Here is a 23954-nt window from a genome sequence, read left to right as displayed (position 1 = left end):
GTTTCATCAGTGGTTATTCTACTACTTTTACTACATATTACCATTACTAGAGAGGATTTACTTTTGCGTGTTTCCTTCGTTATTAAGTAGTGCCTTTATTTTTAGCTTAAATAAGTCCCTTTAACATTTATTGTAAGGCTGGTTTAGTGGTGATTAACTGCTTTAGTTTTTGCTTGTCTGGAAAACTCTCTCCTTCAATTCTGAATGGTAACTTTTCTGGGTAGAGTATTCTTGGTGGAAGTTTTCTCTTTTCAGCACTTTGAATATGCAATGCCACTCCTTTCTGGCCTTCAAAATTTTTGCTGAGCCCTGGTAGCTCAGTTAGTTGGAGTGTCATCCCATACACCAAAAGGGTTGCAGGTTTGATTCCTGGTCAGGGCGCATACCTGGTCGGGGCATGTGCAGGAAGCATCTGATCAATGTTTCTCTCTCTCTCTCTCTCTCTCTCTCTCTCGCCCTTCCTCTCTCTCTAAAATCAATAAAAACATACCCTCAGGTGAAGATTAGAAGAAAAGTTTTTGCTGAAAAATTTGCTGGTAGCATTATGGGGTTTCCCTTGCATATAACAAGTTGTTTTTCTCTTACTGCTCTCACAATTCTCTATCTTTAACTTTTGACATTTTAATTACATTGTGTCCTGGTGTGGATATCCAAGATTCTTCTACATGTTAGGTGAAATAGCTACTTCTCTGTCTTGAAGAAGTGGCTTTGTCTAGGTGATGAAATTTATCATTCAACCCTACCCTAGCTCTTGGTTATCTCTCAAACCTTTGTGATTGTCTAAACAGCTTGATTGATTCTTTTTTTTGGTAATCAAAACTTTAATCCCAAGGATTCTCACAAAACATATTACATATGACAGCATGAAAAAAATGTTTGCACAGTAACTCAAAAGTTCAGCTCTACAATGTACCCTTAAACTGGCAGGACACTGGTATCTTGAATAGTCTCAAATTTCCAAGTGAAGAACGTTACAAAGAGCTACGTATTCATATACAGCAATCACATAAGAAATTTATGACCTAAAGCAAAGAAAGGTGAACTAACTTTCTTTAAATTTCTTGGATTCTACACTAACTGGACAACCTCCACCTAGTAATAAAGACTAGTTGAATTTAAAAAAAAAAAAAACACCTCTAATCTAGTTTAAGGGTGCAGCTTTAATTTTTACCTGCCGGCTTGTGTTCACAGCAGCTTTAGAAAACTGCTTTTTCAACTACAGCTGCATATTATGTCCCAGCTATGGAAAGTCTTAAGTTCAATTTTTGCCAGTTGTTTCCATAATATTCAACATCACACTTTAGCTGGGCAGAAGTTAAGAGGTTTATTATCAGTCTATGTAAGACTGAAGCTCAAAGCAAATTCAATTTTGCTTAAGGGAACTTTGTAAAGTAACAATTCTTGGTATTACAGGATTCATATGATCCATTTCAAACCATAGAGAATCACATCTTTATGTGTCACTGTGCCAAGTCAAATGTGAACAGCTAAAACATCTTAAAAATGCACCAAGCTTATGAAGTCTCAAACAAAACTTGAATTTTCTGTACATACGCCTGTCAAATGAAGTTATTTCCTGTATACCACTCCTCTTGCAAACTGGTCTTCTATTTCCCTTCATCTGACCTAGATCGGCTAGGAGATCTAGAGAAGGATCAGGACTGCTTAGGATTTCTCTCCCGGGACAGTGATCTCTCTCTTCTCCTATCTCTAGAAAGGGACCTGCTCCGGCTGTGGAAGAAGCTTCTCCGTCTTGGAGATCTGCGACTAGGTGGAGGACTCCTTCTCCGATAATCATCTCGAGGGCGACAACCCCAAGAGGGAGGTGGGCCACGATCTCTGCTTCTCTTGTCACCATTCGGCAGTTCCACTCTTCCTCGGCAGCCACACAGTGTGGCTCTCGGACAACATCGGCTGCATCTCGGGGACCTTCAAGCTCAACGAAAGCAAAGCCGGGAGGGCTTCTAGCAACCCACACACTTCGGAGCGGTCCATAAAAGCCAAAAGCGCCTTCCAGTTCAGCCTTGTCACCGCTGTTTCCAAGATTACCGACATAAACCTTACAGCCCAATGGACAGGAATCACGATGCATTTCGAGATCTTGAGTTGGAACCGCAGCGGCTGAAGCCCACACACCCTCAGGGAGAGCTTCAGCTCCCTCCGTCGGCTCCCACAGGCCCTCTCACCTACCCGGCGTCCACAAAACGGCATTGATTGATTCTTAATAGTTCCCACTGTTGAGGATGCTCCAAGACTTGTCAGTATCCCAAGGGGAGGAATCTCATTTAGCGCTTAGTTTCAAGCTGATTGAAAACTAGGCCCGCAGGCAGCAGCTTTTAAAGTATGAAAATAAACACACTTCTGTGGGGCTTCAGTAAAAAAAAAACCCTGCTAGTTTCCAGACCAGATCTGGAGATGTCCCCTGGGTGACAGTGCAAAAATTGGGGCCCCAGATGAGTTTATAAGCTCCTCTCTAGGAAGTATCACCAAGCTGTAGCAAGGCCAAGGGGGCGTCCAATATGGTGTCTCCTGCTTGTGTCCCCTGGGAGCACCTCTGTCACCTCTAGGTGTATGGGAGCAAAGCTTTCCCTTAGGCTGAAGCTCCGGAATAAGCAAATAGGGAGGCTGGGGGAAGTTCAGTCTGCTGTTTGGCAGGCTGCCATGAACTGTCTTTCTGAATGTCACAGTCCCCTGGAGCCCAGGAGCACCACCCCTTTGGCCACCGGGGGCAGGTGATCCAGGGGCCCCTCCCGAGGGGATTGCACATGCATGCCGCTGGTTTTAGCAGAGCAGCGAGAGCGTGTAGGGCGTGGGGTAAGCTTGCAATCTTCAGAAAGGCTGCAGGAACGCGCCTTGACTGCACACACCACAGGCTTCGGTGATGCGGCTGGGAAGTGTCTTGGCTCATGCATGCCAACTTCAGGGAGGGAGCCATAGGATGCTGTCACCAGTCCTGCTCACGACTGCCAGCCAGGAAGTGGCGGAAATGCTGCAATTGCCCGTGCCCACTAACTTTGGCAAGGGAGTGAGAGAATGGGTCACCCTTTGCACTCACACACCCACCACAGCCAGAGAGTGGGGGTGCCACGTCCCAGCTCACCTGCCTGTGTTAGCAGGGCGGGCGGCGAGTACAGAAATGGCACCCACAGCACCTCTGTCTCTGCAGAGCCCAGCAGATGCTTTAAGATTAGCAAATGCACCTCCTTCCCATACAGCCTGAGTGCTTTTCAAATTCCTGCTTCTGCTCTGGGTGCTGGGGAGAGTAGACCACAGGCAGCCTTCCAAAGGAGGACCTCAGTTCCCTCTAACTCCAGGCCTCTTGGATGTCAACCTCATTGGTTTTCTAAGCCAGACGTCTTGGGGCTCGTCTCTTCAGTGCAGATCCCAAGGTTGGAGCCCGATGTGGGCCACAAACCATCGCTCCTCTGATGGAGGCACCACACGGGGGAGATCCCTCCCTATTGTGTCCATGCCAGGGCGAGGGTTTAGGGTAACAGCAAGTCTCAGCCTCTCCGACCGGCCTCTGTGTGGTCCTCTTGTCTGCTGTCATGGAGGAGCAGTTCATCTGCTTCTCAGATCTTTTTCAAAGGGAAGTGATCCCCACACAGCTGTAGAGTAGGTGTTTTGGGGAGGGTGTGAGTTCAGGGTCTTCCTATGCCACTATTTGTACCTCTACATTTCTTGCTTTTTTAATTTTCCTCTCTAAAACTTAGCACTCAGGCCCTGACCGGTGGCTCGGTTGGTTGGAGCATCGTCCTGTACACCAAAAGGTTGTGGGTTCGATTGCCAGTCAGGGCACATGCCCAGGTTGCAGGTTTGCTCCCCAGTCAGGATGCATGTAGGAAGCAACTGATCGATGTTTCTCTTTCATATCAGTGTTTATCACTCTCTTTTTCTCTCTTCCTGTCTCTCTAAAATCAATAAACACATCCACGGTTGAAGATATTAATTATTTAATCAATTAATTAAATTAAAAATAAAACTTAGCACTTAGGAGACCAGTGGTTTGTGGGACACATTTTGAGAAATAACACTCTAAAGCCAGATTCTCATAAAGTTAGTCTAGAGTCCAACATGAGGCTATTGTATAATTGGCCCTTCTGGAGATTACAAAGCTTCAAAATAAAAAAGGAGTTTGGATCCTAAGATGGGGGATGGGGGTATTGTTGGGTGGAGGTAAAGGGCCACTTTCCGGCATTCCCTCAAATCACAAGATCAACTGCTTCTCCCTTTTTTTTTTCTAATTAAAGCATCCACACAGCCTGAGCACCTTGTGGTGGCAGCAGCAGTGGGGTCTCTCCAGGGCAGGGATATGTTGGCTCCTAGCTCAGCGCCAGGTACCACTTTGAGCTTTATGCCCAGAGAAGTGGCATAAGAATGACTTTATCAGAGCCAGCAGGTCCCTGATATAGGACTTCAAAGTGTTCTCCAATCACTAATCACATGCAAACAGTGCCAATGCATCTCAGGATTTGTAAGAAACATCTCTGTGTTGGTTCACTCCAATGACCTTCCCAGGTGGAAGAGTAGCCACTGAGGGCTGCCCATCTCCTTGCCACCCCTCCTCCACAGCCTTATCAGTTTCCCATCAGAGACATCCTTGAGGATGGACTGAGGAGATTAAGAGGTCAGGTTACCCTCAATAAGGGATGTTTATAACCCCTAATCTGTTTGTCTTGCCCTGGCCCCAGGCCTCAGGGCTGGACAACAGCTACCATGATTAGGGGACCCCTGGGCGTAATTTCCAGAACTCATATCCATAAAAGGCATTAATTTTAGACCTTTGACATGTTTCCCAATAAAGGTACATACATCTTTTTGTACAAAATGTTAATTTGTTAGTGCAAATATTTTAAATGAGCAATTTTTACAATTCTCTTCTGGCATTTATTCGTTTGCTACCTTAAGAGCCTCAAAACGTAGAAGTGGCCTGAGCCTCTTTTGATCTGTCAGAGACCTTGAAGCTGGGTGAGCCAAAGTGGCATTGGGGACAATGCATCTCCTGGGGGCTGGGGCCACTCTTCCCTCGTGGCCAGCAATGCTGACCAATGCTGGAAGCCAAGTTTACAAATTCTAATGTGAAGGCATCATTCCCAACTTCGTTTGGGAAATCTGGACTGAGATACCCAAGACAAAGGTATGAGCTGATACTGACAGTACTTTACTCAAAATGACAGTGACAGAGAGGCACAGAGCATCTCCTACTGTATGCTCCAAAACCCATCTTCTGGAAATGGAACTGGATCCCTAACACCCAGCTGAAGAGTTCAGCTGTAATCCTGTGATTGATTAATGCGGAGCCACTGAAGATGGATGAGAGTGAGTGGCTCGTTCAATACTGTATTTTAGGTTGTTCCCAGAGGGAAAGGGGTGGGTGTGGGGGATGAAGGGGGCCTAATATACAGTGACGGAAGATGATTTGACTTTTGGGTGGTGAGCACACAATGCAATATACAGATCTTATATCATAAAAATGCATACTTGAAACCTATATGATTCTATTAACCAATGTCACCCCAATAAATTTAATTTTTTTAAATCGCAAAAAAATACTGCATTTTAGAAAGATCATTGGTGGCTAGAGGAGGAAGAGAGAATGGGGCTTGAGACTACAGTCCATGTATATCTAGGTAGAAATTTTAAGTCAAGTGCTCTGGGCGGCATGGCAGGGATCCTGTCCTGGTGTTCCCAGTTGGAGCCTTGACAAGACAAATGTCCCTTCCCAGGCAAGACACTTTGTGCAAATCAACTGCGTGCTCCCAAAGAGAGAAATCGGCTTGATCCCAGCCTCCCTCATGTGGAAATTTCGTTCCCCCTCAGGCCTGACGGGTGAGAGTAAAAGGGCCAGGAAACCACTCAGGGCCAAGCAGGTCCAAAAGAGAATAGGAGGTAGTTTCTTATTGGCCCACTTGGGGGTCTGATGTTCCATTTTCTGGGGCACTTGGTCCATTTGCATCCGCCATCATTTCTTTGTACTGACGTTTGAAGAAGCCAGCCTGTAGGGAAGGAAGGAGAGGAAAATTAGGATGTCCAGTGTGAGGGGAAGAGGTGCTGGAAAGGGAAGGGACCACCATGTGGAACCCCTACAATGTTCAAGCAGAGCAGTAACAATGTCATGCACACTGTGACATTCAGACCTGACCACAGCTCTGTGAGCTGAGTACAACTACCTTCAGAATGAGGAAGCAAGACCCAGCGTAGACCAGGCGCTTGCCTACAGCCACAGAAAGAGTTCGTAGTGGTGTCCACCTCCAAACCAAGGCGGTGCTTTTTTATGTTATAATTTGCTATCAAGGGAAACATGTACAAAGGCAGAGAAGAGTGGAAAAGAAAGGGAGAGAGACTAGAGGAGGCCTGAGAGTCAGATAGGAAGGCGCAAACATGGGGGACAGTTGGGGACTGCTGATGTCATAGAAGATCTCTCACATGCAACAATGTGTGCCCGACTCCCAGGTGAGCTTTCTTATACTGTAAATAGTAAGATCAAATGCTGGTGTTGTCTAAAATGGAGTGAAAGCACTCACCTTGTACAGTGCGGCTGTGATGAGAGCCAGCAGCAGCAGTCCTCCCACAGAGCTGCCCACAATGAGGGGGACAGGGTTGTGGGCCTCATGTTTCTCCAGCACCATTTTCATCTGCAGTGGAGGTGACCCCATCAGAAAGGACTGGGCCTCTTGTCCCAGACTCTTCCCAGGTTCTCCAACCTTTAACTTCCTCCCCTGCTTCCCAGGCCAAACTCCAAGGCGTGAGATACAGAAGCGCCCATGGATTTAGGAACAACTGTCCTGCCCAGGGACCTTCATCCTTCCCCCCTCCAGGCTTGTGAGCCCCGCACCCAGCATCACGGATTTAGCACCAGAGGCTTCAACTTGGAGACTGCCTGCCACACAGTCACTACCTGAGCTCTCAAAAACGCCTCCTGGCCTGGAAGCTGGGAATACACAGATGTGTCGAACGTGATTTCAGCCACGCTCACGACCGATACCTTCTTCTGCAGCGTCTGCAAAGGGAGCAGGAGAGCTGGGAACTAGCTCTGGGAAAGCTCAGGGTCAGAGAAATGTCCTAGCTTGATTGAGGCCAGGCACAGACATATCAGGTACCGCCTGATATGGGCGAGGGGCTCTGCTGTTGGGCCTACACACCTGGCTGACCCAGCCAAAGCTGAGGTTGCCCTTCAGGATGAAGTCAAGTTCCTCCTGGATGCCGAAGGAGGGGATGTCACAGCGGAACCTCAGACAGTGAGCAATGGAGCAGTCCTAGGGACGGAGAAGTAGCATCAGCCAAGAGAGATGGATTTGAAGGCAGAAGAGAGCATTGAACTGCCTGATTTAAGGGGAGCAGCCACATCTGAATTCAGGAGAGCTGCTCAGAAGACTCCCATCTGAATGTCACGTGGATTCCTGAATTAAATTCCTCTGATGTGGAGCTTAAAGTGGGGGACAGCCAGAGTCCTCCTCACCAGCACAGGATTCTTCTGAATGTGGGCCTGGAAGTTGGACTCTGAGGGCGCAATTCTCTCTGAAGAGCACTGAAGAGATGTGTTCTAGGAAGACATAGAAATCGAGCATCTCAGTGGGGACATCAGAGATTCATGAGGAACACAGGAAATCCAGGTCAAGGGCATTAGTAGAAGAGCCATACACAGTCCTTGAGTACCTGGGGGTGGAAGATCTCCAACTCTGACCACACAGTCACCTGGTTCAGCTCCACAGGCACTGAGAAGTGGATGCTGACTGGCAGGTCCCTCTGTCCCAAGTTGTTCACCTGCACAGAGGGCAGCGAGGGCAAAGGCCATGCCAAACCCACATCCCTCCTAATCTCTGGCTCCTGGGCCACCAGCCCACACTCCAGAGTCACCATCACTCACCTGGTATCTATGCTGGGCCACGCTGCTTCCCTCTTCCTCTGAGGCCGAGAAGTTGAGGTACTTGGTGGATTCTTCATGGCTAGGGAGAGATGAGGCATGGGCGGATCTGAAGACCCAAGGGCCTCCTGAGGAGGCTCAGTGGAGCCTTGGGGTATCCTGGAATGAGATCTGTGGCTGACTTGAGGTAACGGGAACATTTAGGGGGCAGGGCTGGGCTTCAAGCTGGGTGCTTACAGAAGCTGCCCACAGAGGAAACTGTCAAGGAGGGGCTGGGTGCTGGGTGCTGGGGCTGTGAAAGAGACTGAGTTGTGCAACTGACTTCTGGGGAAGTAGAGGGCAGGGCCTTCCCCTCTCTGTGTCTCAGTTGTCCTTTCAGGCCTTCATGAGCATGGAGGGTGCTGGAAGGACATGTGGGACACAACAAAAATTTGGGGAGACTCAGGCTGAAACTGTTGACAAATGTTTACTGGTCATCTGTCAGTAGACCAGTAGACCTTGCTCCTGTCTGGTCTCCCACAGGCCTTCCACAGGCGCTCCTGTTTCCCTGGCTTTTCTGAGCCTGGGGCTTAGAGGTGGGGGAGAGCCCACAACAGACTCTTTACTGTGTAGCACTGTAACAAGGCCTCCCCAGGCCTGCCTGAGCCCATGCCTGGAGACCCAGTGGCCAGCCTGGCCCCTCACATGGGTGGCTGATCCCTGCTCCTTAGGTACCTGTCCTTTGACTGCATAGTCCAAATTTTAGACTACCACTCTTACTCTGAAGTTGCATCCCTGCTCTGCTGAGGGGCTCCCCCAAAATGCCCTAGTCTCATCCTGGGGGCCCCTTCCCATAGAGTCACATCCGCAGAGGACAGCTGAAATGTAGGGCCACACATACCTAGACACGGTGTGCCCTGCCTATGGGTGCGCTGCAAGGTATGCTAACCCCAGTGCATGCTCCAGCAGACAAGCTCAGAGCATGCAACTGGCTGGGCTGCGGAGAGCCCCAGCGTGAGGAGTGAATGGGAGCGTGAAGCTGGGCAGGAGGACATCCAATGAGGCACACGGGCAGAAGTAGCAGGGGAATATACCCAGGCTAAGCCCCATGGGCCTGTTACATTTCACAAGTGCATACATCCCACAAGGGCAGGGGTTATGTCTGGTTCTGATTACATATAATAGAGGCTCAATAAATCTTTGTTGAAGTCAAATGAATTTATGGCAAGCGACCACATCTTGTGCCGGAAACATAGCAAAAGCTAGGATAGCACCTGCTCAAACGCTTGACTCCTAGTTCCAAAACCTCATTTACCCCTCCTTGGGCAGCATCTAAAGCTTTTCCCTGACACCCTGCCTCTGGAGCAGGCAGGGTATTTCTCTGTATCCTTCCCAAAGTGGCCTGGGAAAGGGAGGAGTGGCTCTAAAAGCCCCCTTAGTTGTAAATCTGTTCCTTGCAATGATGAATTGTCCCACCCAGAGGCCAGGGCCACCGCCAGTGCTGCAAGACCATTCGATGTTTAGCTGAGGCCTCCGCTGACAGGAAGCCCTTACCCCCACTTAAGAAACTCACAAAGCCTCAGGCTACAGAACCACAGAGAGGCCCTTGATAAGCTTCTGCTTTAGATCAGGGTAACCTTGCTCCCAGGAAGGCTGCGAGAACCTGGAAGACAGAGGCATCTCTCACTTCCCTACAGAATCCAGGACAACCCTGTGGCTTTGGAGGAAGCCTTCTGAGAACTGTAACCTCATTAAACGCGAGTGTAATGATAACATCACACTTATTATTTTCGTAGCTAGCCCACAATAAACGCTGAACTATTGATTAGTAAGCTCTACTAGCGTTATCTAACTCCTGGAAGGGTAGTGACAAAACCTAAATATCCCAGGTGTCCAGTGGCCGCAGGGACTGCGAATCTCCCAGCCCCGTCAGGGTGATGGCGAAGAGCCCTTTTCGGGCCTCGGTGTGGCACCTGCTGATCACGGTGTAGACAGCGTACTTCACGGGGAGCTCCAGCTGGAAGGTGGTCTTGCTGGTTCTGGGGGTGTTATTCTCACTGGAGGAAGAGGAGGAGCTATTGGCAAGTGCTCCCCAAGAGGAGGCTGGGCGCGGGGCTCTGCCCGAGCCTGGCCCTGCTCACCTGCTCACATTGGCCGTCAGGAGCAGCCGGTCTCCCAGCCTGGCGCTGGGGGAGACGTCAAAGGTGGCCCTGAAGTTGATCTGAGGAGGTAGGCCCGGGGGGGGGGGGTTAGAGGGAGGGAAGTCACGGAGCAGTGGGGCCGGGTGGGGCCGGGAAGCAGGGGGTAAAGCTGACCCGAGCGCCCTCCCCGAAGATCACGTATTTGATGCTGCAGCTGGTGCTCCAGGTGTCCTGGCTGCCGTCTGTGGCACTGTCACAGGCCAGGTGCAGGGAGCGTGACAGCAGATGGCTCTAAGCAAGGGCAGGTGAACATTTGTTAGTGTCTCAGAGACTCCATAAAGTAGTGACAGTTTCCCGGAATCTACCCTAAGGTTCTGTTTTTTTTAAAAAAAATCCTCAGACACTATCCTGGTCAAACTTCTTCCTAATGTAGACTTCCCAGATTTATTAAAGCTTTCCTCTTTTTTGTTTATGGTTATTTTTTAAAGGCTTTCTGTTATAGAAAATTTCAAACATACTCAAAAGTAGAGAGACTAGCTAAATCAAGCCCCATGTACCCATCACTCGGCTTAAATTGCCAACATTTTTCCACTTTTGTTTGATTCAGCTGCTCTCCACTTCTTTTTTCTGGATAATTTAAAGCACATTCCAAATATCATATTGTTTCATCCAGAAATACTTCACTGTGTACCACCAACAGATAAGGGCATATTTTAACATAACGGTGAGACTCAACAAATCATGCCCAGCAAAATTAGCAATAACTCCTTAATATCAGCTAATATCCAGGCCATGTTCAGTCTTCCTACATTGTCTCCAAAAGTATTATTTTACAGCTCATTTTTAAAATAGATATATAACAAAGGTCCACATATTGCGTTTGGTTGATGTGTCTAGAAGTACTTTCAATGACCAGGCGCTCACCCCTAGTGCAGCTGGATCTTGCCATTTCTAGTGCGTTCCTTCAAATAGTAATCAAATATGATCCCATTGGGAATATTAGCGTGAGACATGAGAGTCCAACCAACCAAATGTAATGTGTAGACCTAGTTTAGATGATGGTTCATCTAAATCAGGTGTAAAAAGATATTTTTGAGACAGTTAAGAAAATTTCATTATGGTCTAAATACCAAAGAATCATTCATTTCCTTGGGTATGATAATAGCATTGGGTCATGTAGGATGTGGGGACTATCCAGAATCGTAGGGTGAAATAGGGAGGAGTGACATGATGTCTGAGATTTATCTCAAAATACTTCAGCAAAGAGTGGGGGTTGGAGGGCGAGAAACCAGATGAAATAAAGTAGCAAAATGTGGATAATTGTTGAATCTGGGTGATGAGTGTTTGAGAGGTTTGTTGATCTACTCTCTACTTTTGTGAACGTTTAACATTTTTCATAAAATTTTTGTTGAAAATCTGTTTCACTTTAACTCCCATGGTCTTAGTTCTGTCTTCTAGAACAGGTATTGCCCAAACTATAGCCTACCACCAATTTTTATAGATAAAGTTTTATTGGCACACAACCATGCTCATTCACTTACATATTGTCAATGGCTGCTTTCACTCTATACCAGCAGAGCTGAGTAGATGTGACAGACACTGTACGGCTCACAAGGCTGAAATATTTGTTTTCTAGCCTTTCTTAGAAAAAGCATGCCAAGACTTGATCTACAGTAACCAATAAATTCAACTCCTTCTTTTACAGGACAGTGTTTTTAAATATTTGAAGGCCAAGATATGTTTTCCTTTAAAAGAAGAATATTGATATGATGTGGAATACAAAGAAATTTAAGGCAGAGTCCCCTCTCTCTCCACATTAGCAACCTCCTGAGAACTCATTCCTAATAGTCAATGTACTTAAACTGTGATGCCCAGAGTTGAACACAACATGAGCAGGCTCCAGATAGCCCAGCCATAGCTATCCAACCATGATCAGCCCAGACCTCCTGCTAAGCAATGGCAGCCCCAACCTGAGCTTTGAACCCAGCACAGGAGTCTCTGCTGATCCCCAGCCATTAGCCACTTCCTTCCCCAGAGGAAATAGTACCTGGGTCACTGTCACACGTCGATAAGACAACCCTGGTGGGTAGGAGAAGGTGACTGTGGTCCCATAGGAGTCCTCACCATCATTCCACACTTTCACTTCCATGCTCAGCTCCAGGTTACTACCCACCAGCAGGGTCTTCAAGCTAGGTGTTGGGGAAGAGGGCAGGAGATGATTCTGTGATTGGGGTCATGTCGGCGGATGAAACACAGAGTGGAGAGGTGGGGAGACATGGGGAATAGGATGTCTAGTTTCTGAGCACAGGATGGAAATGTTAGGGAGAGCCGGGAAGGAGCTCTAGGTTCCAGGAGAGAGGCTGGGAGACCAAGGCAGGTCTAAGGAGGTGGAAGCTCACCCTGAGAAGCCAAAGGAGATGCCAAGGTCATCCTGGCAGACATGGTCAGCTCCACAGTTCTTCTCAAAGGGGAGCTGAGAGGGAAGTCAAAGTTGGGTTTTCTCCAAGGTCTGGAGTCCACACCACTCCCTCCTGAGGAACCCAACACCAAGACTCACAGAGGCCATGAAGTATCTGGGGGCGTCGGGAGCCAGCATAGGCTGCAGGTTTCCAAAGGAAGGGATGGGGCTGCCCACCAGGGAGAAATTGAGACGCAAATTGATGGGGGTCGCTGAGTCCTCCACACAAGCCTAGGAGGCGGACATTGAAGAGAGCGGTGGCTGAGGAAGGCCCCCTCGCTAGCTGTGTCCCGTCTCCTCGTCTGTGAAATGGGTTAACAGTGGTGCCTGCCTGCACTCGTTAAACACTCATTGCTAAGATGCTGCCTTGAGAATCCTCCGCTGTGCTTGCCCTCCGCCTTGATCTCCCTTCCCCCAGCCTCTCACAGGCCCACTTGTCTCAAACTTCACCCGCTCGGAGAGGCCTCAGGACCCCCTCCGGCCCCTCCCTGGCTTTACCCTTCTTCGTAGCACTCATCACTTCCTGACCTGTTATCTAGGAGCCTGACTGTTTTTGCTCTTTCCCCAGCTCTCCCTTGGGGCATGGACTGTTTTGTCCGCTGCTGTGTCCCTGGCACCTAGGACAGGGTCTGTCTCAGAGAACCGGCTCGATGCAAGAATCCCAGCCCAGGGCTCCGTAGTTCTCTGAGGCAGCCACACTCTTTTCTGAAATCCAGCTGTGTAATTTCTGGCCCTTGCAGCCAACCCATCTGTTCATTCATTCACGCACCCGCTAATCTACTCGCTCATCTGGCTAACAAACGGTAAGCCCCTCCCGCACAAGGTGCGAGGACAGAGCACACCTGGCTCTTCCCTGCCAGCCGCAGAGCCTCCCCCACCCCAGGACTCCAAGACCCCTCACCGGGAGCAGCAGCTTCACAGCCTCACAGTGCTGTCTCAGCTCAAGATCTCTGACCCGAGTCAGATGCCGAGTGTTCGTCTCCTTGAAGATGGCTCTGGGATTCAGGCGGCCAGGGTCAAGGGTCAAGTCAAAGGTCACAGTGCTTTGGAGGTTACCTATAGGGGAGAGTAGGGGATGGAGACAGGAGTCTTGAGCTGGAAGACTCCAGGGATCAGGTTGACCTGGGTCAGAGAGGACTCACTCAGCCGGTTCTTGGGACTCTCATGAACATGAAGGCAGACATTGGCATCACCCAGCTCCTGGACGGAGGCCGTGTGCTCCTGGCACTGGAACAGAGACCTAGCAATCTCTGTAAATGTTGTGCGGATGTTCACCCGCACCCTGAGCACAGGTCTGGTCCTGCGGGCAGAAGGCTGAGCTGAGGACAAGCCCTTGGTCCCAGGAGGGCAACACGGGATGAGGGTGGGGAGACTGGTGTCCTAGGTAGACCTAGGGACCTTCTGGGGAGTGTCTGGGGGAGGCTGTTCTCACCTGAGCAGCAGCGCGTGCCCCTGGGCCCCTACGGCCAGGTCCACAAGTCCGTCCATGGTGAGATCCTGACCCCCGCTCAGCGACTGCCCGAAATGCTGGAGCCTGGGGGAGAACTGGGATCCTGCGACCCGCTGGCCACAGAGGGCAAGGCAAGCCAGCGGGGGGTGAGAGAAACAAGTCGGAAATGAGCAACAGCAGAAACGGGGAGGTAGGAATGTGGGGGACAGGCGGGGTGCAGGGTGAAAAGATGCCATCAAGAAGGGCCTAAAAAGAGGAGGTGGGTGGGGCAATGGTGACTAGAGAGAGAGAAAGGGAGTTTTGTGGCAACGGGTGGACAGACTCATGATTCTCAGCAGAGCCTTTCACCCTCCTCTTAAAGCTCCAAGATGTTTGAAACCCCTTCAGTTGTTAAACTGCAACAGGACGTGATTACAATGTAACACCTAGGATGCTCCAGGCACGCAGCTATATGTGTGCTATGTATGTTCTATCCGCACATGTGTGTACTAACTCATCTAACCCTCGCAGCAGCACCTGGGACAGCTGGTTTATTATCACGGCCTCGTACAGGTGAGGAAACAGTGAGACAGGTAAGGAATGACCAAGATCATGCCGCTGGGAACTGACAGGGCTTTGGAGATCTCCTTTGACTTTTGTTTCCTGACAACTTTTTGAGACATAATTCACATACCGTACTTTTAAAGTATACAACTCAAAGTTTTTTAGGATGTTCACAGTTCTGCAACCATCAACCAATCAATTTTAGAACATTTTCACCACCCCAAAAAGAAACCCTGTTCTCCTTCACAGTCACCCTTATGTCCCTCGTTTCTCTCCGCCAGCCCCAGACAGCCACTCCTCTACGTCTATCTCTGGACTTTCCTATTCTGAAGAGCTAATATAAATGAATCACACAATCTGTGGCCTCGGTGTCTGCTTCTTTCACTCAGCATAATGTTTTCAAGGTTTATTCATATTGTAGCATGTGTCAGCCCCTCATTTCCTTTTATGGCCGAATAAATATTCCATTATATGGCTACACCACATTTTGTTTATCTCACCTGGCTGTGGGAGGGGCTGATGCCCAGCCCTGAGGTTCCGTGAAATAGATAGACAGCACCCTGGTTCTCCTGTTCTCCTGGGGCCCCGATGGCCACATCTGTCAGCTTGTCCCCATTCACGTCCCCCAGCACGGTCAAGGCTGCCCCAAAGCGGCCCCAGGGGTGGCCCTGCTCCCCACGGAGAATGACCTCACACTGCCACCTAGCCCTCTGCAGAATAAAAACAGGGCCAGTCCCCAACCCGGACAACCCGTCCACCCCACACCCAGGCCCCCCCAGCCCAGGTCTCATCAGCCACTCACCCCCCGGGGCAAGGGGCACACAGACACCTGGCCCCCCTGGGTCGGCTCGTAGTAATGGGGAGCCCCGATGAGGACCAGGTCAGAGCTGCCATCTCTGTCCACGTCCACGGAGCAGAGAGAGGCCCCGAAGTAGGAGCCAACCTGGAGGGTAGAGCCTGAAGTCACCCTGTCTGCCTTGCCACAGGGGCCCCCCTTCTGGGCCACTTCCTGCCTCTCCCCGGGCACCAGCACCTCTCCCCACGAGTCCCACACCCCTTCATCTCCTCCCTGTCCACCCCTGGAGACCCTGCCACCCTCATGGTCCTCCACACCCAACCTGGGTCCCTGTGACTTCAGCCTTTGGCTTCCACTGCCCAGACGCCTGGGTGAAGATGACAACCTTCCCGGTGTGCTGATGGCGGGGGGCCCCCAGGACCAGGCTCTGCACCCCCTTCCAGAGGGCCAGCTCGGTGGAGTAGCCTGAGGGGACTCGGCCTCAGCACAAAGGCTCCCCCTCCTGCCTCCCTCCCAGGCAGCTCACTCCCGCCTGCCTCACAGCCAAAGCCTTGTCTCACCCAGGTAAGAGTCCCTCATGTCCACATTCTCCTGAGACATGTTGATGAAGATGGGGCTCAGATTCGGGGGGTACATGAAGGCACCTCCAGACCAGCTGAAGCTCCCCACAGCACCCAGAACTGGCCCATCCTGGGAAGAAAGGATTCTGGGGCTGAGCAGGGGGAGCGAGGAGAGCCAGCAATTCCAAGGCGACCCCAGCCCACCTCCACTCATGACGCTCACCCTCGCCTTCCCTCCTCCCTGCCTTCCCTCGTCCTACATCAGTGGCCGAAAGGACCCCCACTCACAGGTGTGAGCACAGCGCTGAAGCCCTCCTGGGACATCTCAAATTCGAAGAAACTGTTGCTTACGGTCTGCGTACCTGGGGAAGCAGGGAAAGAGAGGCTTTGCCAGGTCCGAGGACACCTCAGCCCCAACAGGATCTGATGGTGCAGACTATACCCAAAGGGAGGGGTCAGGGCCCGTGACCTGGAGGTCCAGGTTCCAGGGGGAAAGGCTCATGAGTGAGGGTCTCTGAAGTGAGGAGTTCCACCTCTGACTTACCCTCAATAGCAAAGATCTTCTCTTTCAGTTGCTTCTGAATGTCTCTCAAAGCATCAAAGTTCTCCACTCTAAATATATATTCATGGGAGGGCGTCGATGCGATGTTGTTCAATTCTATCCAGGAGTGTTGGTTTTGAAAAGCCTTTCCCACCTGTCCCCAATGAAAGCCCACTCAGTGAAACAATCACAGGTGTAAGGTGCCCGCCAAGTCCCGGGCGCCGAGGTCCTCCAGGAGCACTGCAAGGTGAGTGTCATTACGCCCAGTGTGCAGGAGAGAAACGAGGCTCAGGACACATCAGGGAGTTTAGGGAGAAGGACCTGGCTCCCAGGGGGGAAATCAGGTTTCATCCTGAAAGTGGTAGAGGCCCAGAGAGCTGGGGCTTCTGTCCTCGAAAGGGAAGTCGCCTTAGGAGGAAGCAGAGGGCGGGCACCCACATCCTACCCCGACCGCGTAGCGGAGGATGCCCGCTGCCTCAGCCCAGGGGATGACATCCTTGTAGTCCAGGCTGTCGCCCATTTTCTGCCCGTCGGTGATGACGATGAGGATCTTGGAGGCACCCTTTCGGGCCCCATTTTGGGCACTGAACAGCTGGTTTCTGTCAGGGAAGAAGAGGGTCCATGGGCCCCTGAACAGAGCTGCTTCCAGCCCCTGATGCCTTTGTGACAATGAGGTGACCCTTCCTCTGGGAGGCCCTGGTCCCGCCCAGAGCCCCCCCAGCTTGGCGAGGAGACCATGGTGGGATTTCAGTCCCCTCTGTCCCTTTGTCATGGAGATGGATGAGGACCTGGGGGAGTGAGGACTCACATGACCATCAGGATGGCTGTGGCCGTGCGCGTGGACCCTCCCAGCTTGTGCACAGAGTTCAGCAGGCGCAGCGGGTCTGAGCTGCGCGCGAAGTCTCTGAACGTGAAGTGAATCTTGAACTTGCTGGAGAACTGCATCAGGGAGAACTGGGAGAAGGCGCGGGGCTGGCGCCGGCCGCCCCACCAGCACCCCAGCGCCCACCGCAAGCCCCCCCGGGGGCCGCGCACTCGCCTTCCCTGCCCCGCGGGCACACCTGGGCGCCGGGCCTCTGGAACTGGCTCATCACAGCCTTCACGAAGGTCAGCATCTTGACAAAATCGGCGTCGGAGATGCTGCCTGAGCCATCAATCAGGAAGACAATGTCCTGCTCCAGCCTTGGGCACTCTGGGGAAAGAGGTGGCACCGGTCCTCTAAGGGACACTCCCAGAGCCCAAGACCTCCTGGTGACAAGAGCTCACTCCCTCCGCCAGGCGCTTCTCTAACCCCTGCCCAGGACAGGGCCCTCGGTCTCCTAAAGCCTCTAAAGAGTCTGCCTCTATGACTCCGCTGCTCACACCTGCACAGCCAGCCTGGTTGGTAAAAAAGTGAAGGTTTCTCCAATCCAGGAGGCCAGAAGCTGCTCCCCGTTTCCACCTCGGGGGTCCATACCCCTCCCTGGGGCCCCACGACACTTCTCCCCACAACATCTCCCCTCTGCTCCGATCCCTGGCCAGGGTCTCTCCTCGCTGCTCAGTGCTGAACTGTGTTTCGGTTAAAGTTTTTTCCCTTTTTTCTGTTGTTGCTATTCCTCACCCAAGAATATTTTTCCATTGATTTTTAGAGACAGTGGGACGGAGGGAGGGAGGGAGGGAGGGAGGGAGGGAGGGAGGGAGGGAGGGAGGGAGGGAGGGAGGGAGGGAGGGAGGGAGGGAGGGAGAAAAACATTAGTGTGATAGGGACACATCGATTGGTTGCCTCCCACATGCACCCAGACCAAGGCCAGGGATCAGACCTGCAACCCAGGTGTGTGCCCTTGACAGGGAATCCAACCCGAGATCCTTTGGTGCATCGGCCAACACTCTGAGCCACACTGCCCAGGGATGTTAAATATTTTTAATGTCACACCTGGTGACAGCCACACACTGGCTCTATTCTGTTCTCAGCTTGAATACAGGACCCCACACCCCTCCTGGGCGAATACAGGGTCTGTCCTCAGAAGAGGCGGCGCTCCCAGGTCCCAGCTACCCCTTTCTGCCCCAATGGCCTCCCACCAGGGAGAGTGGCTTCCTGGATGTTCTCAGGGGAGTCCAAGTGCATGTGGGTCAAGTTTAGAGCCTAGGAGGTGCCGAAAGGGTGGGCACCTCATTCAGTGACCCATGTCAATCTCCCCAGGCGGCTGAGTGTGAATGTGAAACCAGGGCGGGGCCTTGGTCTACTGAGGGCTGGGTCTGAAGAACTCTCTGTTCCACCTCCTTATTGCCCATTCCCATCAGCACCGGGGAAGCCAGGCTTTGTGCCTCAACCCGCATGTGCACACACATGTGCACACATGTGGCACATATCACACGCATACTTATCACATACATCATACATTCACTGCACACACATCATATGCATATACATATGCCGTACACACATGCACATGCATCATACACGTACACACAATGCACATACACACATATCATGCACGTACATACATAAACACAAATAGTGCACATACATCATACACATATACATACCCACAAAACTCACATCATACACATGCATCATACACACACATACCATATGCACACATCATACACATATCACACACAAATATATACACATCATACACATACACACACATATACACACACCATACACACATATACACACACATACACATATAACACCCACACATTATACACATACACACACACCATACATGCACATCATACACACACAAACATACACACACGCTTACATACAGACACACACATACACACATCATGCACATACACTTTCAGATTGTCTACCCTCATCACCCTTTCCTGGCCTGCTGCACAAAGCAATTGGTCACATATACCCCAGGGTACACTGGGTGAAAATAAATCCCCTTCTCTCTAAGAATAATAGCAGCATTGATTGAGCCCTCAGCACCCGCCAGGTGCTGTGCTAAACCCTGGCCGTGGAACATCTAATGTTACTCTCAGTGTTGGGTATGTTACTATGCCCATCTGACAGATCACGAAACTGAGGCCCAGAGAGGGTACAGTCACAGGAAACGCCCTGCAGTGAGACAGTTACAGGGCAGAGTGTGAAAGCAGGCAGTGACTCCCCTGCCCATGTTTGCTCCACTACACAGTCCAGGTCCCTCTTTTTTATCTACTCTGGTAAGAGTATCTCTCGCCCCACTGTGCCTCCAGTCAGACGTGTATGGGATCCTCGAAAGACCCAGTGGCTCAGCGGTTGAGCATCGACCTAGGATCCAGGAGATCGCGGTTCGATTCCCGGTCAGGGCACATGCCTGGGTTGCTGGCTCAATCCACAGTCAGGGGCGTGCAGGAGGCAACCGATCAATGACTCTCTCATCATTGATGTTTCTCTCTCTCTCTCTCCCTTTCCCATCTTCTCTCTCTGAAATCAATAAAGATATATTTAAAAAATAAAAAAATTAAAAAGACCCATTGGCCCGAACACTCACCCTGCAGAGCAGCTGGGAGCCTCTGGGCCTGCCAGGAAGGGGAAGCCAGCAGGAAGCAGAACCCAGTCAAGTACATGTTCTCCTTGCATGCATGGCGCACAGTGGGGCCACAGGCCTGGGGACAGAGGGCGTTGGTGGGAGAGGCTGCCCCTGCTTCTGTCCCACCCTCCCATCCCAGCTCCTCCACCCTCCACAAGAGCCTCAGCTCCAGCAGCCTCAGGTCCCCACTCCTTCCTCAGGATGCTCCTGTGACTCAGGGCAACTCACCAGCAGCTGAGAGGGGTTGGTGGCAGCTGTCAGGGATAGGCCCAAGGACATGTTCACAGCCTCTGGGGGGACTGAGATATGTGCATGGTCATCCTCAGGACAGAGGAGCTGTGTACAATCTGGGCAGGGGTCACCCCATCCCTGGGAAACAACGAGGTCTGACACATGAAGGGGGTTCCTAGCTCTTGATGGAGCTAGGAGGGTGCAGGGAGCAATGGGTGGGGGCGCCTTTGGGGATCAGGAAGCCTGTCTGATGGTGAGGGTTTGCAGACAGAGCGAAGGCTTGAAAGTGGGTCCCCTGTGCTCGCCACAGACTCGGCAGAGCATGGACGCCTGGACCTGGATCCCAGGGAGGGGCAGGGACTCACCCTGCAGCTGGACGGGCTCACAGGTGCCCATGCTATAGTCACACCGGTAGAGGCTGCCCGTTTGGTTGGCAGCCTTTATCTCCTGGGGGTCCCCAACCACCACCCTGGGGGGAGGTAAAGAACACTGCAGTTAAGAGTGTGGACATTACAGACAGAGAAAGACAAATACCGTGTGATTTCACTTATACGTGGAATCTAAACAAAATACACAAACAAGCAAAAATAAATAGACAGTGAAGAAACTGAGGGTTGCCAGATGGGAGGGGGCGAAGGGGCTGGGTGAAAGAGGTGAAGGAAGTGAGAAGTTACAAAACAGTCACAAGGAGGTGAAGTTCAGCACAAGGAATGTAGTCAGTAACACTGTGATCACCATGTATGTGCCAGGTGGGGGGTCACTTCATAAATTACATAAATATCTAACCACTGTGATGTACACTCAAAGCTAACATAAAATTTAGAAAAAGAAGTGTGGACTCTAAAGCCAGAATGCCACTCCAGCAAGTTCGCTTCAGCTCTCCGTGCCCGTTTCCGCATCTGTCCAGTGGAGGTTAATAACAATTTAAGTTCTGCACGGGAGGGATTTTCGTCTGTTTCATTCTCTGGTGTATGCCTGGCTCCCGAGACATGCAGTAGGTGCTCAATAACTGCTGAATTGAGAACTAAATCAATACCCCCATAAAGGGTGCTTGCCAGTGTCTGATGCCTAGTAAGTGCTCAATAAATGTTAGCTGTGATCATGGAGATGGCAAGACAGCATCTATTTTCAGTTCAGCTCTTCATAACCTTGGGGAAACTGCCTTAACAGAGAGAAAGGAGAGCTCGTGAACTAAGGGAGGGGTGGAGAGGAATAGAACCCTGTGCGGGGAGCGGAGCTGATGAGAGCCAACGGCCAGTCACCACCCGACCCTCACCAGGAGTTGGCGTACTGGACCACACTGTGTCCAAACCCAGCACTGTTCCTGGAGAAGATTGTCGGCTTGTCCGAGTCCAAGTTGAAGCCGTGAGAAGAAGCCAAGGCTGGGGAAGAGGGTGAGGAGACAAGCTTTAGAGAAGGGCCCTCCACCTGCTCCATCTCCCCAGGCGTGACCCCCATTCCCCCCGCCGAGCCTCGAGCCCCAGTGTCTCCTGGTCTCCTGGGCTCCCAAGCCTGGGCCTCCCTCAGCCTTGCTGCTCTCTTTCAGTAGGTCCAGAGACAGCGCTTCACCCAATGCCCACTGACAAGTTTCAGTTCTCCATTTCTGCCAGGCAACACCCAGCTCTAAAGATGCCCCTTACCCACCCCCAACCCCACACCCACCCCACACCCACCCTGGGAGCTCCTAAAAGGGAGAGTCCAAGAAAAGCTGGAGCCAAAGGGGCACTGCGGACAGAGCACAGAGTTAACTAGTTCTGCCTACTTAGGAAATCTCTGGGTTGTCCAGGCAACCGGCCTCTTCCAGCATCTCTTAAACTCCCTCCAGATTGGTTCTTCAATCTCTTCTCTCTCCACAAACTCCAGATCTCAAACCCTAGATCCCTCTCTTAATGTCTGAGTCCAGAACATGTGCATTCTCAGCTCGCTGGACCCCACCTACCTGGACCTCAACCCTCTCACGCCCCTTCACTGGGACCCCCAGCTTACCCATCAACAGGAGAAGGGATGCCCTGGTCCTGATCATGACTGGAAAGTCAGATGTGGGCTTCCAAGCTCCTGAGCCACTGGTAAACTGCTAGATGTTACAAGGTGCCAAAGGAGCAAGTGAGCAGAGAGGTGGTCAAGAGGCTGGAGATAGAGAAGGAAGTTGTCAGAATGACTCAGAAGTGGAGGGCGGAGAGTGTGACTAAAACACGCAGAGAAGGGGGCCGAGGCAGCCCACACACTCCCGTCCAACAGATTGCTTTCTAGCTCCTCTGGCCTCACCAATCTAGACTTGTGTTGGATGGGAAGCCCCTGCCCTGCCCCACCTCTCCCAGCTTCCCTTGTTGTTCTGGCCGAAGGTTCCCCTTGACCTTGAAGCTTCAGTTGGCCTGGGGAGAGGGAAAGGGCGGACGTCAGGGTGGGGTTAAGGCCTTAGTGGAGACAGGTGGGAATCCTCCACTTCTGGCCAAAAAGTCAAGGCCCTAGGCCCCAGGAGGAGTACAGAGTGGGTGTTCACGCATTATTCAACAAGCCTGAGTTTAGGCTGATTACACAAGCCCTCTGTTAGCAGAGAGAAAAAACTCAAGCCCAGCTGCAAGGCCCCGGCCCTGGGGTCAAGGAAGGCAAATGTGCAAACAGCAAGACTTCACCACCGGGGGAAACCCATTGACCACAGAGTACCTTCCCCAGGCTGGGAGGGGCAGGTCAGAGGAGGCATCCTGGAGGAGGCTGCACTTGAGGTAAGTCTTGAAGGTACCTGACTACAGAGGAGCGTGTTTCAGAAGGGGTGGCCAGATGTGCCAGAGGCATGAAACAGGAGGGACTTTGGGGAAATTGGTGATGGCAACCAGAGCGTGAGCGGTGGGAAGGAGCAAGAGATGAGGTCAGTGCCTTGGGGGAGAAGAGGGAGGGGAAACAGGCCTGCGCCACAAAGCCCACCTAAGGCATGTGACTATCCTGAGGGCAGAGGGAAGCGTTGATCTTCACATTTATATTTTAGGAAGCTAGAAAGAGGGGCTGTTGAGGCATGGTTTCATTGGGAAATAGCCAGAGACAGATCAGTCAGGAGAGAGGTGATGGGGACCTGTGGAGTGAGCTCGTGGCCACGGGGATGGACTGGAAGGTGCCTGGTCACTGAATGGAGGATGGTGGTGATGGTCCCTGAGCAAGAGGGTACTGGAGGAGGGCAGGGGGGGTGGGCTAGACCAACTTTGGTTTTGAGAAAACCAAAGCATAGTGGTTAAGAGCTTGGTCTAAGCGTCAGTTTCCTCATCTCCAAAATTGGGGTGATAATAAAAGGATGCCCCGTCTGTTGTTGCTGGGAGGTTGAGTCAGTAAGTGTGAGAGCCTCACTCACTGGCTGTTATCATCACGGAGCGCTGATGATGTTGCATGAGGTAAGAGGGACCTGAAGGGCTCCGGGGGGCAGTTGCATGTGTGGGGCTGGACCTCAGGAGAAAAGTCTGGGTTGGAGATGAGTTCTGGAACCATCAGCAGAAGTGCTGGAGGAGATCCCGGTGGGAGTGTGAAGAGGGTGGAGGAGATGTGCCTGGGGTGAGTCTCAGGGCACCTGCGGAGGCTGGGAAGGTGTCGTGGAAGGGCACCTAGAGGGGGTGGGGCGGCGTCAGCGGCTGCGGACATCGGACATCGAGTGAGGTAAGAAAGGAGGGCGTCCTGAGATCTGGCAGCAGAGGCTGCTGGTGGCCCTGCCGTGCCAGCTGCCAGATGCCAGGTGCCAGCTGCCAGCCTGGCGGGGAGGTGCTGGGGATCACGAATGTGGGTAGCGTCATTTCCTGGAGGCAAGCAGCCCCGAAGGCCTCAGATGGCGTGGATAGGGGAAGGTCCTGAAATTCTTAGACATGAAGAAAATTAGAGAGAGAGAGAAAGGTGGGCCTGGGG

The 23954-nt window shown here is 51.6% G+C and overlaps 1 protein-coding gene and 1 pseudogene across 1 annotated transcript; both read right to left on the bottom strand.

Annotated features, from left to right (window-relative positions):
• Positions 1 to 1665: 1665 nt before the first annotated feature.
• Positions 1666 to 2103, bottom strand: LOC107540805 (serine/arginine-rich splicing factor 3 pseudogene; annotated as a pseudogene).
• Positions 2104 to 5897: 3794 nt separating this feature from the next.
• On the bottom strand, positions 5898 to 22095 carry ITGAX (integrin subunit alpha X). The gene is made up of 30 exons (XM_016217642.2): positions 22059 to 22095; positions 21349 to 21454; positions 20438 to 20541; positions 20070 to 20140; positions 19803 to 19917; positions 17394 to 17524; positions 17141 to 17286; positions 16778 to 16931; positions 16336 to 16486; positions 16080 to 16153; positions 15792 to 15921; positions 15554 to 15696; positions 15238 to 15378; positions 14936 to 15145; positions 13875 to 14005; positions 13585 to 13742; positions 13344 to 13498; positions 12542 to 12673; positions 12384 to 12457; positions 12032 to 12173; positions 10159 to 10275; positions 9985 to 10064; positions 9817 to 9900; positions 7868 to 7946; positions 7657 to 7764; positions 7460 to 7543; positions 7143 to 7256; positions 6899 to 7000; positions 6525 to 6635; positions 5898 to 5996 (listed from the first exon to the last, which is right to left on the bottom strand). The coding sequence occupies exons 1-30, from the start codon at positions 22093 to 22095 to the stop codon at positions 5898 to 5900; spliced, it is 3483 nt and encodes a 1160-aa protein (XP_016073128.2).
• Between the last annotated feature and the right edge of the window lie 1859 nt (positions 22096 to 23954).

The sequence above is a fragment of the Miniopterus natalensis genome, chromosome 3 (genome assembly GCF_054644295.1).
Source record: "Miniopterus natalensis isolate mMinNat1 chromosome 3, mMinNat1.hap1, whole genome shotgun sequence".
Lineage (NCBI taxonomy): Eukaryota > Metazoa > Chordata > Mammalia > Chiroptera > Miniopteridae > Miniopterus > Miniopterus natalensis.
This window is presented reverse-complemented; position numbering and strand designations above follow the sequence as displayed.

Excerpts from the sequence above, each read along its gene's own strand:
- ITGAX (XM_016217642.2), bottom strand. The coding sequence starts at position 22,095 with ATGATCAGGACCAGGGCATCCCTTCTCCTGTTGATGG. Across the intron at positions 15,697-15,791 it reads CATGAGGGACTCTTACCTGG|GCTACTCCACCGAGCTGGCC; the intron begins GTGAGACAAGGC and ends GAGTCCCCTCAG. Across the intron at positions 15,146-15,237 it reads TGTGCCCCTTGCCCCGGGGG|AGGGCTAGGTGGCAGTGTGA; the intron begins GTGAGTGGCTGA and ends TTTATTCTGCAG.